This window comes from Fundulus heteroclitus, chromosome 11 (genome assembly GCF_011125445.2).
Source record: "Fundulus heteroclitus isolate FHET01 chromosome 11, MU-UCD_Fhet_4.1, whole genome shotgun sequence".
Taxonomy (NCBI): Eukaryota; Metazoa; Chordata; class Actinopteri; order Cyprinodontiformes; family Fundulidae; genus Fundulus; species Fundulus heteroclitus.
Window position 1 is genome coordinate 33,033,118 of NC_046371.1, and position 16,268 is coordinate 33,049,385.

General features: G+C 38.7%; 1 protein-coding gene and 1 long non-coding RNA gene across 2 annotated transcripts; one reads left to right on the top strand and one right to left on the bottom strand.

The window, feature by feature from the left end:
• Window positions 1-226: 226 nt before the first annotated feature.
• LOC110366776 lies at window positions 227-2,048 on the top strand. Its single transcript, XM_021309805.2, has 2 exons — window positions 227-435; window positions 805-2,048. Exons 1-2 carry the CDS (start codon window positions 271-273, stop codon window positions 1,726-1,728), a joined length of 1,089 nt encoding a protein of 362 aa, XP_021165480.2. The 5' UTR covers window positions 227-270; the 3' UTR covers window positions 1,729-2,048.
• Window positions 2,049-11,859: 9,811 nt separating this feature from the next.
• Window positions 11,860-15,074, bottom strand: LOC118564471. Its single transcript, XR_004931868.1, has 3 exons — window positions 15,008-15,074; window positions 14,309-14,402; window positions 11,860-12,007 (listed from the first exon to the last, which is right to left on the bottom strand). It is a non-coding gene; the product is annotated as an uncharacterized LOC118564471 (long non-coding RNA).
• Between the last annotated feature and the right edge of the window lie 1,194 nt (window positions 15,075-16,268).

Consider the following 16,268-nt stretch of genomic DNA (forward strand, 5'->3'; position numbering starts at 1 on the left):
GGCGCCATTTTGGGGGGGTAACCTGCCTAATCGCAACGAAGTTCATTTGAGTTCAAGGATTGACAGTAAAAGCCGCGACGTCAGCTAAATAACTTCAGCAATATGGACATCCACAATAAAAACGAAAAAGAAGCCTTACATAGATAAACTCAATAAGGACGCCAGAGACCGGTATTTAGCTAAGCTAACCTCAATAGCAATATAGATCCATATGAGCTAGCAGCTAAAGCATGGACAGCCGATCCCTCGCTATTTCCACCAACTACAAATATGGACATCATTTTTTATCTTGTTAATGGTGTTAGTGCATATACACTTGAAGAATTCCGAAACTACAAATCTCTGGAAGCTCATGGACTGTTTACTAACGGTTGGGTGCAAGATTTATACTCATTTCAACCAGAAGGATGCACTAATACTGTGGTCACCGCAAAGGTAAGATGTTAGTCAAACTTGTACAAGTCTTCACTTCACAGCTTTATCTAAGTGTAAATTATGGTGTATTCGAACCTATCAAGCGGCAAAAAGCTTCCAAAATGATTAAACTCAAAGTACATAAAACTCTTTTACATGGTAAATAAATTTATTCTTGTGACTCCTGGAATATTAAGGTTCATAGGAAATATATAGGTGTGTTTTTTTTTTTTGGTTTTGGTAAAAAAAAAATGGGGACAACTGGGACAAAGTTTGTAAAAAACATCAGGTCACCCTATCTAAGTGAGTAACACGGTACTTTAGTTTTATGCAAATATTCAAGCAATATTCTAAGTACATTGCACTTTCTTTTTGTATGTTTTATTGTAGGTGATGCACTCCCAACGCCTGCGAGAAGCGCCACTCAATCCCTGGGCCATCATCGAGTCATCTGGGGCTATATCCTCTGCTCACTGCACCTGTATGGCGGGCATAGGAGAATCTTGTACACATGTTGCTGCTATGCTGTTTAAGTTGGAGGTAATTGTCAGATGCAGAGAGACAGTGACAGTGACTGGCAGACCAGCATACTGGATGATTCCAGGTAATCTTTCTAAAGTGGTACCAGAGCCTGGATATAAAATTGATTTCACAAGTTCAAAGGCAAAAAGAAAGACTCTGAACAGACTCCTGGAAGGAGGGACTGTAGCTGCACCTGGCATCAGGACAAAACGCACAAAGACAACTAGTACTGTGTCAAATGAGCAGTTGGACTCCTTTTTTAGGGCAATTCACAAGGCATCACCACAAGCTGCTGTGCTATCATGTTTGCCTGAATATTGTGAAGCATTTATTGACCAGGTCCAACCATTAACTGTGCCACGTACCCTTCACTCTCTACGTGATGCGACAATGGATGGCAAGGATATATCTGTTTTGCGCAAGCACTGCGAATCACTTGTTAGTAGGACCTCACTTTCAAACAAGCAAGCTGAATACATAGAATGTAATACAAGAAAGCAAAACAAATCTTTAACATGGCATCACTATTGTGCTGGGAGGGTAACAGCATCTAACATGCATTCAGTTTATGTAGCAAATCTGGACAAACCTTCACAGTCTGTTATTAATGCTGTGTGCTATCCTACAAATGAAACAAACAGCTCTAGTGCTATTGCATGGGGGAGACAAAATGAGGACGGTGCCAGGGAAATGTACAGACTACAGTCTAACAGAGATCACGTTGGTTTTGAGGTGACACAGTGTGGTTTTTTTTGTGAACCCAAAGTTTCCAGAGGTAGGAGCATCACCTGACGGCCTTGTACATTGCATCTGTTGTGGCCGAGGATGTATTGAAATTAAATGCTCATATAAGTACCGTGACCTAACGGTGATTGAGGCTTGCAATAGCTCTGACAGGAACTTCTGTTTGGAATTACATGAAGGGGAGATGCGTTTGAAGCCACAGCACCCCTATTATAAACAGGTGCAAACTCAGATTTTTGTTACCGAGACTGAATACTGTGATTTTGTTATGTGGACAAAAAAAGACCTGGCTGTGATACGAGTTGCACCAGACCTGGAGCTTTGGACAGCTATCCTTGAGAAGGCAAAACAATTTTTTGTATGTGTGAGTCTCCCGGAGCTTGTAAGCTGCCATTTCACCAAGACATTAAACAGTCCTGCACTAAATGAGATTCCCCTTTTAGCTTGTAATAACAAAACACCACAAACATCAGACACAGTACCACAGAAAAAATGTAAGCGAAAAAGTGTTGAAAAGTTATGGTGTACTTGTCGTTGTCCAGAGAGCAAAGACAATATGGTCGCCTGTGACAATGACAACTGTAAAATTGTTTGGTTCCATCTAAGTTGTGTGGGTCTGCAGCTTACACCTGCACAAGAAGAGACATGGTTCTGTTCTTCATGTACCAATAAAATGTAATTTACTATCTTATTTTGCTTAATAAAGATGGCTTTACTTGGCTAAACCCTGTTTTTATCCTATTTGTGTACATTATAAATATTATATAAATATATGTATATGTATATATATATATATATATATATATATATATATGTGTGTATATATATGTGTATATATATACATACATGTGTATATATATATGTATATATATACATACATGTGTATATATATATATATAATATACATACATGTGTATATATATATATATATATATATATATATATATATATATACATACTATATATACACACGTATATATCTACATGTATATATATATATATACACATGTATATATATATATAGATACATATAGATACATAGATGGATATATATATCTCTACATATAGCATATTACATATAACATATACAGGACATATAATCTATGTATACATATACATAGAGATAGAGGGAGGTACAGATGACAGGATATACAGATACAGAGATGACATAGATACATGAGACAATTCTACATATATATATATATATATATGTATATGTTATATATATATATATACATATATATATCTATACACTTTAGAGTTTTTATAAAGAAACCCAAAATGCATAAAATCAGACCGGTGGTAGTTCAGTAATCTTGAGACCAAATGTTGAGCCATTTTGTGTTTATTGTCATTAGCTACTTACAAACAGATGGGCACAGATTTGTCAATGCGCAAACACACTGTAACCACTTTATCTAAAAGGGTGACATCCTCACCTTCACATGGCAGTATAAGAGAGATTGGCATTGTCCCTGTCAATATCTTATATTTCTGATTTACATTTCCAATAACCCTTTCAACGTGAATTCTCAGATGTGCTATTTTTCTTGTTTCCTCCACATTTTTAGCATCCAGCTGACACATGCCTTTAGTAAAAGCTGGGAGTTTAACCTCCGCACACAACAAGCCAACATTTTCCTGAATGTCAAAACCTCTGTCAGCCAAAACGATGTCCCCTGGCAATAGTTTATCCAGAAACCCACTATTCAGGGTAATATGTTTGTCACTTGTACGCCCCCCCCCATCCCTTTGACAAAAAACAGATGGCTCCCTTGGGTGTAATGCCTATCAGGTACTTCATGGTGTGATTGTGCTTGTAACTTGAAAACATTTGGGCACATGCTTTGACATTGGAAGGTCTCTCTGTGAAAATTTCGAAGCAGTCAATAATGACAGCAACTCGATTGCCAAACGACTGCACAAATTGATGTGGCATAACTTTGCGTAAAGTGTCTCTGTCGGGCCATATAATGGCATTTTTTAGAAATGTATACAATTATGAGATAGTGTCGCTAAAAGCTCTGTACACAGTACTAGGAGACACAAAAAACATATTAGCAAGAAGATAAACAGAAACATCTAGTCGAAGCCGCATACATGTTAGAAGAAGCATTTGAAATGGTGTGAGTAGTTTCTTATTGTCTGAAGTGGCAGGCACCAAAATCGACACAATTTCCATGAATGTTTGTTTATTTGGCAGTCCTGTATAGTGCCTAACTTTATCATTGTCATCATCTGAAAAAAAGTATCACTGAATTTAACTCTCTCAAGTTGGTGCCTCAGATTTCGATTTTCTTCCAAAAGTCGATTTATTTCTGCACTTTTGAGGATGCATGTGCCACATTCAGGGATGCCATTCAGTTGTTCATCTTGCTGTTGCGTATCACCAGTCTTGTCTGTAATGGCATCTTCCTGCACAGTAACTGCAGACAGCTCAGTGTCCACCGGGATGTGTTGACCACAGACTTCTCCATTCTGCTGGACCACTCTCTCTGCCTCCTGCAGCATACTGTTCCTCAGCTGCTGGCGTTTACCTCGTCTTGCGGAGCGCGCACTGTCAGTTGGTTGGAGATCAGTATGACCAAGACGTAGGGATGGAGCCCAGTCTGGATCAGTTTCCATCATCTCATAAGCAGGTTGACCTGCAATTACATATTGAGATAATAAATACAAACTGTTATGCCAAGATTTCTGTAAGTTTTATATGTTATAATAAGTTGAAAGACAGACTTTTATTGGTTCTGTCTTTGTCCTGGTTTAGTCTTTAGTTCTTGTTTTTCCCTGTTTAGTTCTGATTTAGACCAGATTTAATTTTGATCTAGGCCTGATTTAGACCCTATTTAGAAAAAATTCATGCATCGGCAACAAGACAAACAACAATAGCATCATGCCACATATAACACACATATCCAACAGATTACTAACTGCAGCTTCACAAACTAGAAAAACAAATAAAGCATAGGATAGATAATCTACTTACTTTTATGAAAATGCAAAGAGCAAACACGCATATTCGGAGATATGTGATTGAATGTGAGATCTTTCCGTCGGACAGCTGCAACCCAGGCTATCCTGCGTCTCCGGCTAATGTCCTCTATTTGTAAGCCACGATCTTTTCTCCAGGCAGGAAACCTGAAAAATGTCATGCCAGAACGTCCTTTTTTACCCGAAGTAGTACTCCCACAGGCTTTAACACAACAAGAACGAGCCATTTTATTCACAAAAGAAAGGGTAAATCTCCTCGGGACGTTTGAATAGCAGCTCGAATTTCTCGCTCGGTAACCCCCCAATATGGCGCTAATTACCCACAATGCACAGGGCGTGACGTCACGTGCAAAAGACCCATAGTTCCCCACACAAAGCTTCCTTTTCTTGCGTTGTCTGAATAACCTTTGTTCCCAAATCTGGCTTTAAACATTCTTTTTGTAAAAAGACAAATATTTTTCCAAGGCAGAAGCGTGTAGAACAAATTCAACTTCAACATTAGCAGTTTCCCTAGCTTCATAGCTGAAAAGCAGCTTTTAAAGGTATACTATGCAACCGGGGTTGATTTTCCAGCGAGGCTCCCCCAAGAGGGCGAAAGTAAAAGTGCACTGTCATAAAGATGCTCAGCTGTTCTGGTTCCTCCGTCAAGCCAGGCGCGGTTGTTTTGAGATTAGCAGACAGGCGAACGCAACGAAAAGTGGAAAAAACGGCAGTACAAACAATGAATAACACAGTGAAGGTATGAACATCAAGCTTCTTGCAGCGCTATCTTGGCGAGGCGGTCGCCGCCGCCTCGCCAAGCCGCGACTGCCGCCGCCTCGCCAGTTTTATTATTATTATTTATTTTTTTTATGTTGGCGAGACGCTACCGCCACCGCCTCGCCAAGCCGCAGCCGCCGCGGTAGCGTCTCGCCAACATAAAAAAAGATTATTATAATAATAGTAATAGTAATAATAAAACTCGATATGCTTGCATGTTTATTTGACCGGCTGAGCGGGGGGGGGAGACAAACTTTGCACCGCTGACCGGCTGAGCGGAGCGGGGGGGAGACAAACTTTGCACCGCTGACCGTTTGAGCGGAGCGGCGCGCATATCGAGTTAGTTTTATTTTTTTATTATTATTTTTTTGGAATGTCGGCGAGGCGGTAGCGTGAGGGAAACCCTACAATGTTACTTACAATCGCATCAGCAGAAACGCGAGGTCCGCGTCAGCCTTGCAGCCTTCTATGTTCACCCGTGTACGACTCCTCTCTCTGTCCAGAGCCCTTTTCCTCTTTCTTGCCTGCTCCAACATGGGCTTTCGCTGTTTTCTCACTGGTTCCGCCATGATAACTGCACAAATATCGCCACTGCGCTACCAACGAGCACACCTTTCACTGCGGGCGTGTAGCAGTTCTCGCCGTAAAGCAAGACCGACTCTCGCGATGCACACGAGACTACTCAGCCTGTGACTGCGGGCCGACTGCTCCTGCAATTGCAAGTGCGGTATTTCCCCCACAGACCACCAGGGCGGCTGAGAAAACCTTAGTTCAACCTGAAATGACTCATTTAATCATCCAAAACGGTATGGAACATATTAATTAACTGAAAAATGTTGCATAGTATGCCTTTAACCGGAGCAAAATACGTCGAAGATCTTTTTTTAAGGTGAGAGCACTCACTATCTCACGTAATTCACATAGAAATCTAACAAAGTTGTGATGTCTCACTCTGATTAAATATGAACCCAAAACGTTTCTAACTGTTTTTAGCATGGATTTCCTCTGACTAAGAATTAATTAATATCTTATTTGTGTAATGTATTCACGACATGAATTCCTTGCTGTCTTAACAAAAGGCAGAACAACTATAACGTTACTTTCTATAATTATTACAGGTTCTGCTGAGATGTCAAATTCTGGAGAGTGCTTAGACACCCTGACACACAAATATGGATTAACTTCATTTCAAGTGCACACGTGAACTTGTTTTAGTTGATTTAGTTTTCTTGATGTACTGTAGAGCGTGATGAGGTCTGTTGTGGTATTGTGTGCACTGGATTGAGGGGACAGTTGGTGTTGTCTGTCAAACCCAATCTTCTTAAGCTGCAAATTCAGTAAAGTTACAAGATATATATAACGGTTGCAGTTACAGCTCAAACGTCGTAACAACACTTCTAAATCTGAGTCTGACGCACAATTTCAAATACAAACACGAAGCAGTTTGATTTTTGTCCGATGACGAGCGAGCGAGCAAGCAAGCGAGCGAGAGAGAGAACTGGTAAAGCAGCACATAGTAACAATAAGTCTAGCGCTCCATAAAGATGTTATTAATCAGGGAAATCTTTCTGATTTTTTTCACAGCGGTTACCTGCAGCGGGTAAACACGCCCACGACAACACACTTAGGCTCCCCGCACCCCATTTCTATCAGAATATGCGCCAAAACTGCCTCTTTAAAATGAACTGCACGGTGCAGTCTGCGCCTGTCTGAATTGCAATGAGAAGTATTACACATCTATGCGTGAGCATAATCAAAAATTCCCCCCAGGAGCAGCGTTTTTTTTTTTTTTCTTACGATGGAGTATTAGTACGACGGAGTATTAGGGCCAGGCTAGAGAAGTTTTTTTTTTTTTTTTTTTTTTTAAATACGAGAATAAAGTCATAACATTATGAGAATAATGTTGTAACATTATAAAGTCGTAACTTTATGAGAATAAAGTCATAATATCAGGAGAATAAAGTCGCAACATTATGAGAATAAAGTCATAATATTACGAGAATAAAGTCATAATAATATGAGAATAAAGTCGCAACATCATGAGAATAAAGTCATAATAAAACGAGAATAAAGTCGCAACATTATGAGAATAAAGTCATAATATTACGAGAATAAAGTCATAATATTATGAGAATAAAGTTGCGACATTATGTGAATAAAGTCATAATATTACGAGAAAAAAAGTTGTATTTTATGACAACTCTTACAAGAAGCACTGTCTTCCCTAAAATGAGGAATATCGAGCATCTTGTGAAGTTATACTTTGGGATCGGTTTCACAAATAAGGAAATATTAAGTCTTTTAGCACACCAGCATCAAATTATTATCAGCATCAGAACTTTAAAACGACTGTGCAAACGTCTTTGTCTGTATCGAAGAAAGAACCAAACGGATCCAGAAGAAATTGCCTCTTTCGTGGAAGAAGAGCTGTCTGGTAGTGGTCGCCTACAAGGCTATCGGTGGTTACATCTGCGTGCCATTCAAAGAGGGATTGTTGTTTCTCAGAACACAATGAGGATGATCATCAAGATTTTGGATCCCGAGGGAGTGGAACTCCGACGAGCACGGCGTCTCCGACGTCGGCATCAGCAGGGGACCCAATGCTCTGTGGCATATGGATTCATATGATAAACTTAAGCCGTTTGGCATAGCAATCAATGGCTGCATTGACGGATTTAGTAGGCACATTATGTGGATGGAAGCCTATTACACTAACAGTGACCCAAAGGTGATCGCGGACTACTTCATTAACACAGTGACACGTATTAGAGGCTGTCCACAGCAGGTGCGAGCCGATCCAGGTACGGAAAATGGGCATGTCAGAGAAATGCAGATGTTCTTACGGAGGAATTACCAGGACCATTATGCAGGAGAAGGAAGCTTTATTTACGGTTGCAGCACGGCAAATCAACGAATTGAGTCATGGTGGGGAGTTTTACGTAAGCAGAGTGTGCAATTTTGGATGGACATTTTTAAAACCATGAGAGATGATGGCTATTTCACAGGCAGCTTCTTGGACAGAAACCTGATACAATTCTGCTTTCTCAACCTTATCCAGGTAATTTCTAAATGACTGTTTAAGTGACACTGTCACAGTGATGTGCATAGTTTACTTTGAACAAATCGAATTCAATATTCACTCCCAGCAGTAATATCTTCAAATATTTTATGTTTGTAATTGTCAAAATACCTATTGTGCTGGCTTTTGTATTTTATGTCAGTCTATATTTTGCTAAAATAAATTATCCTATAACAAAGGGTCTTGTTGGCGGCAACCATTTTAATTTGAACATTTATTGTTATAGGATGAACTGGACAAGGCTGTAAGAACATGGAATTCACACCTAATAAGAACAAGGCCCGCCCATGGAACACCTGGAGGGCGCCCTATTCTAATGTTCAGCATGCCACAGCTGTATGCAGCAGAAGACAAACTCCAACCTGTTCTGGAGGAGGATATAGCTGTTTGCAGGGAGGAGTGCACCCCAAAAGGGCAGTACCCCCCGTGATGAAACTGTTTTTGAGCTTTGCATCCTCCTTATGGACGAAAATGGCTGGGAAGCTCCTACAGATGCATATGCAGCAGCAGAATTGTATTCATTACTAAGAGATGAGATATTGGGAAATCTTTGAATTGTTGTAACATTAATAATTACCTTCCCGTATTGGATCTGCTTGAGAAAGAAGTGAACTCACACCCTTTACTTTTGTAAACATAGTATAAACCCACTGAATATTTATCAGTTATTTGAAAATATAACTTAAGTACAAGTTTGTATCATTAGAAAAAAGTACCGTTGTTATATAATCTAAATGTTTTCATGATAAATACAAATCCCCTTGTAAGCTATGAAACTATTTCCCTCTGTAGCATGTATTTGTAATTCTTATTTAAAGTACCTCAAACTTGTATCTGGGTGGGCATTGTGTCTGAGTGAAAGTACTGTATGTAGTTAAAGCCCATTGGCACAGAATAAACATTTCAAATCTTTCTCTGATAATTTTTTTCAGATAAATCTTTAAAAAATGAGTCAACTACACAATTTCTCCAAAAATTTTATTACTAACTTTTAAAGTGTAGAAAGGCAGCCATTAATTATAAAACTTCCTTCCACAAGGAATTTGCAAATGACCAATGGAAAATACATCACCTTTGAAAACTTTTTCTAATCCTTGACCATTAAATGTATCTACATTCACTTCCTGTCCCAATGAGTTCACATAACTATTGTTTGGTAAATCTTTGTCTATTCACAGTTGTCAGGGTTTTCTTCAAGCAGTGGCAAGAACCCAGACACCAGGTTTATAAACTCTTTATACTGTGAAATATTGAGAGATCTGCCTGGTGGTGATAGGCATTATGTGAACTCTTTGCAAAAGAAAGTGAATGCAACATTCAATATGTAACATTCCAGCCATTCATTTAACTGTAAACTGTATGAACCATAGCTTGAACATTCACTCAGTTTCTGTATAACTGAGAAAGCGAACAGTGAGCATCATAGCACAACCTTTTTTTTGTTATCAAGCATGTGTATGGCATAATGTGTGTTTATACAAACAACATAGTTATCCCTTTAATTATTGTGTTTTTGTGAGAATAATATTGCAACTCTATTCAAAAGTAAAAGAATTCAGACATAACTTCTGCCTACACAATATCCATTACCCAGACGTTGCTCTCTAGAATGGAATTGAACTCACTGCGGAAATCAGGAAAACTATCATAGCTGTCAGACAGTTCTAGGAGCATCCCACATGTGTGTCCAATTGGCCTTCTTGTGAAGCTGGTCTGAACTGTAAACTCAACCTCAATTATACCAGATAACAATAAATCAGAGCCAGTGCAGAACCTCAAAAATCTTCCAAGCTTTTCCTCGTTAAGCTCCCTGACGTATCTTTTCAGGTGCTGTGCCACTTCTGCCTGCTTGGATGTCATCTCTGTAGGAAAGTTTAATATCCCTACTACTCTCTTTGGGGTGGGTTTGAAATCATTATACATTTTGGTCAGTTCGCCAGATTTTAGATGAATCAGTGGCTGTGTGACCTCCCTCCAGCAGTCGATGACAAACATTGGTTTCTGCACAAGTTCCTTGTGAGATATTTCAGCCAAGATGTCTAGAAGAGTAGCAGCAGAGACTCTCTTCCTACATTCATATCTGTCAAGCACTTCAAGAAGGTCAACAGTATCAAAATGATCTAATGCATGCTTGAGGACATCTTGTTCTTGTGTGCTCACATACATCAGAAAGCTTCTTGTCAGATCACTGTGTACCTCCCCATAAAACATCTCCTCAAGGAAAGGAGGGGCAAGTTTAATTGGCAAATACTGGCAATCTTGAAATCCTTTCAGAAGAATTCTCCCGACTGCTTTCCAAGTGGCAGCACAGAAATCATGTCTAAGAAAGGGCACTTTGAAAGTTGTTCCAAGTGTACAACGTTCGTAAAACTCTGCCCAGAAGCTACTGTAGACATCTCTGATTACACCAGAACCACTACCCCTCTCTACTGAGTTGTCAGGAAGAAGACGTCTGACTTTCAGTGTTTTGTTCAAGATTTCAGGGTCAGAAAAGGCCTCTATCATTTCATTGAATCTGTTTGAGTAGTGCAAGACCAAAACTGTTTCAGGCAAAAGATTAAGAGGACTTTGAGGTAACTCAAGAGGTTCATAGATCAATGTGTCACTGAGGGAGTCATCATTCCCTGCTTGTGCCCCAAAAGTGATTTCAGGGTCAGCGTCATCCTCAATAACATAATTCTTGCCACTGTAAAAAGTTATGGGATCACTGATGACAACTGTTCTTGTTTCTTGACTTGAGCTTGCAGAGCATTCTCTCGTTACTGTAGAATCTGTAAGGACTTCTTCAGAAACAATGAACACATCTGGAAGGGAGACATGAACCTCATCTGTTAAATCCTGCCAACAATGTCTGTCCACCGATGGTTCATCAAGGACCTCGTTATCTGGTACATCAGGCTGAGGAACACATTTGACACAGGTGTGGTTGTTATCATCAGACTCTTCACTTAACTCTGATTTTAGTTGAGTTGATATATAGAAGCGCAGAAGTGGGAGTTTAACTGTGTTGTATAACATTTCAACTGTGACATCCTTGGGAAAAGGATTTTGCTTGAAATCCCAAATGTCAAATTCAAAATCACATTCGTGACCTTTGCTGGATTTTCCATCTGGAAAGAATAGTGACTTTCCTTGTTTTAGTATCTCATCACAGCCTGCCTGAATGTTTATAGGAATCTTCCTTGTGCCCCCACCTTGCTTTGCTCTGACTTGTTTTGTTATTTTGCCATCAGTGTGAACCCATCCTATTTCAACATTTCTTGTTGCTGTTTTTGCTCTAGCTTTTTTGGTTTTGTTGGAGGTTCCTGGCTCCTCCTCTCCAGTTTGGTTTTCCTTTCTAAGTTTGAGCTTCTCCCTTAGCTTTTCAAAAAGTCCCTGCTTCCGCTTTGCTGAGTGTGTTTGACGCTTGCAAAAGTTGAACAAAGCAATCCTGTCTCCGTATGATGGAAGATAGTTTGCTAGCTGGGCATCTTCCATTAGCAGGATGACCTCTCTGTCAATCTGTAAATAGGAAAGACATATATCTTTTAAATTAAGATATAACAGGACAATAAATAGGAAGACAAGCAGAGGAGAAAAATGTATCCTAAAAATTCTGTTAAATACAAATTGTTTCCAGACAAGGAACGTTATTTTTCTGATTTCATTACTCTGTCAGGAAAGTTATGAGAAGGGGATCCCTGCTAATCAATATTAAAATAATACTAACATGAATGAACAAAAAGTCAAAAAAGAAACACCATTGTAAAAGTAGGCTAATTATAACCACTGTCATTAAGAGAGCTTGCTCCATCCTGAACACAGTACAGGTGGAGGAGAAAAGAGGATAGTAACAAAAATCACATCACTGCTAGACAATGTCTCCCACCACATGCATGAAGCTGTTCAGAACTTTAGGGCTCCTTCACTGAGAGACTGCTGCACCTCAGGTGTAAATAGTAGCGCCATCACAGATTGTTCATCCTCGCAGCCGTAAGACTTAAAGTTATATAACCAAATTAGATGCTTCAAAAAGACCAAAAAACGTTTGATCATCAGAAAAAGGTTATAAACACAAGCCTTCACCCTAATAAGGCTTTGATGGTTCTATTTTTGGATAAATGATTAGCAGATATAAACAGACGTGCTGTGACAGTATCACAGAACTACTAACATAATTACAGTTTGCTCAATTAATAAATCAAAATTAAGTAATGCCGGACCGAGGAATGAAATGCCTCGCAGTAAAGCAGCAAAAGACCAACCATTATAAATTAACTTAACCAATCTATAGCAACTCTAACATTTACTCAGGTCAGTCAACTTTGTGGTCACATCTGAGTCTCGAAAGGTTTAGCGTCCGCTTCAGTGAACACTAACGCTCATACTGTATTCCTAGCGTCATTCTAGTCTTTTCCCTCTTGGAATAATTTTTTTTCTGAATTTTTTCCATGGATCTTGGGAACATTCTTCATTGTTTTGCCTGGAGATGCTAATAGCCGTTGGCCACTTCCTTGTTTTAACCCATGCAGCGCATGTGCAGTATGTACTTACGTTAAAATTCTAAACAAAAACGAAAGGCTTTATTTACTAACAAATTGAGCAAAAACAAAACATTAAACACCAAAATAATAACTAATACACCAGCAGGACATGATAATAATTCATAAAAAACTTTGTATGCAACAAGAGTGAGTTACTGACGTATAAGTTATAAAAAAAAAGTCAAATAACGTGGTTAAGCCCCTTTAATGACCATCACCGCTCCCATGACAAAATCAATAGGTCTTTAGTAATATCATCTTTATTGTCACTGAAACATACATTACAACGAAAGGTGTTCTCTGCTTTTAACCCATCACCCTTGGGGAGCAGTGGGCTGGCATGTGCGGCGCCCGGGGAGCAATCTGGTTAAGGGTCTTGCTCATGGACCCAGAGTGCAGGCAGTGGGGATTGAACCGGGTACTTGCATCCTTCTCTGAGTGCAAGCGCGCTGCTCTAACCACTAGGCCACCACTCCCCCACAAGGGGGATATACATACATGCAGGTATTTGCACAGTTTTTATCTGGTTAATACATTTTTACAAATGTTATATTACACAGCTCTTGTTTGGGGTTTCTGATCTCCCAAATATGTTGCCCACTTAATTTAAGTATGCCATTTTGATAGCTACACAGCATTTATTATGAGATTCGTTTTGGTCCTTTACTGTACTGCCTATTAACATTTTTGATTCTTATTCTAATAGTTTTTTTTTGTACTGTTTCGTTTTTACAGTTTTTTTGTGATGTGTAAAACCATATGTTTTTTCTTAGCTTTTTGCTTTGCCACGTACACACCTGAAATGTTCCACTGTGGGAGAATAATAGATATTTTTATTCTATTGTATCAATTTTGTGATATTTGAGGTAAATGGTTATGTCTAAAGTAACAAATAATACAACAGATAATAAAGTAGTGATGTCCGCCCAGTATTAAAACGTAGCTGCAAAGCTGTTAGTTGGAGAAAAACTTTTGCACAACTGCACTGAAAAAAATCTGTTTCTACATTTAATTAAGAAATACAAAGAATACTAATATCCCTCATGACAACACCGACACAAGAAGAGCTATTAAAGAAGGTGTACATTGAAAGTGAAAAGAGGAAGATGAGAAAACATGCAAAATTTGTTTGAATGAATATTTAATCTGCATTTTATCAAATACCTTGGTTAATTATGACCAAGAAAATGTATTCTGAAGATTCCTGTTAGTGTTGCACAAGAAAGCTGGGGAACTAATTATCTTAATTAACCTGTTCATCTTGTATTCATAGCCGTACCTTTTGCTCTTGAATCCAACTGATTGTTTCTTCAGATGTACCTCGACCTCTCAGGAAAGTCACAATTTCTGACAGATTCTCTGCCATTATGGATCTGGGGAGAAGAATAAAAAACAGAAGAGCTTAATTTTAGTGAACTACGTCAGGGAGCTTAACTAGGAAAAGCTTGGAAGATTTTTGAGGTTCTGCACTGGGTCTGATTTATTGTTATGTGGAATTATTGAGGTTGAGTTTACAGTTCAGACCAGCTTCACAAGAAGGCCAACTGGACACACATGTGGGATGCTCCTAGAACTGTCTGACAGCTATGATAGTTTTCCTGATTTCCGCAGTGAGTTCAGTCACAGATGAGGAGAATTAGAAGAATAAGTAGGAAAGAGCCATGAAAATTGTATATGCAGTATTCCATGCATAAGAATAAAGAAGTGTTTCATTTGATATGAAAAATCAGACTATTTGGACTTTATTGAAATATTATTGCTTTTATACAAGAATTTTTATAAAACAGTGTCAAATCTAAAGGATGACGCACCGTTGACCCATTAGATAGTGAAATTAGGTATCAGAACAGACTTGTGCTTGTATTTCTTGTAGCTCTGCTCAAATGTTGCAAAAATAATGATTATAACCATTTTGGTAAAAACTGAAATCGTGTATATTCAACATTACTAATCTTTTTTTTAGCCTGTGTCTGTTTACCTTTTTTCATCTGAACGGCTCCGGTGTTCCCCTGCCTAGGGAAGAGAGAGATGGTGACTGGTAGTGGTCTAATTTGAGTGGGTAGCCTACTAAAAGACGGTGACGTTAATGGTAGTTTGAACAAAGTAACATTACTGTAATGCAACAGAAATGGCAAGCCCAAAGTATCTTAAATATGCTTATGTGAGTGATGGAGCGGGTCGTTTGGACAAGCAATAACAACTAATTTAGACAATATAATGGCTCACATTAGGTTAAACGCTACATGTTGTAGGACGTTGCTAGCGTTTATAAAGCTGGAAATGCGTTGCATCAAATAACTCAACCAACATGTAAGCCTGTAAGCTCACCCACCTAAACTTGCAAAATTATAACCACAAAATTATCAATACTTTAGCTTACCTGCTAATTGGCCAATATGTTTAAGACAAACTGGACGCAGTTTGGTGGTGCTGGTCGGAGCATGATCGAAGCTTTCTGTCTGAAACGGGTTGTGGTATAATGACTTAATTCTCGTAATTTTACAACTTTATTCTCGTAATATTATGACTTTATTCTCGTAATTTTATAAGTTTATTCTCGTAATATTATGACTTTATTCTCGTAATTTTATAAGTTTATTCTCGTAATATTATGACTTTATTCTCGTAAATTTACGACTTTATTCTCGTAATTTTATAAGTTTATTCTCGTAATATTAGGACTTTATTCTCATAATGTTGCGACTTTATTCTTGTAATAATATGACTTTATTCTCATAATGCTGCGACTTTATTGTCGTAATATTATGACTTTATTCTCGTATTAAAAAAAAAGAAACTTCTCTAGCCTGGCCCTAATACTCCGTCGTATATTAGGGCCACACATGAAAAGAAAAAATTATTTTGCCATGACGAGATTAAACTGGTGCAGATCAGTTGATGCAGCGATGCATTTGGCCACCGGAGGCAGTGGCGACCCACCATCTTAAAATCTATGTATTGGCATCTTAAAAATGGTCTTATAGCTTAAAAGATCATCCTGTTTTGGTTGATTTTGTAGCCGTATGGAAGAGATGTTCTCAAAGCATTAAATAAGCCTTTTGACTTTTAAAAATGTTGTCCTTTTAAGGTAATTTTAAGTTAATTTTTATTAAATTTGTCAATATCCTATGGAAGTCTGGACATATGGCAGCGGCGTTTCAGGTGACTTCGCCACGCCGCCACGCCGCACTGTTACATGGAATCCAGTTGGGCCTGGAATCCACAACACAGCAACATGT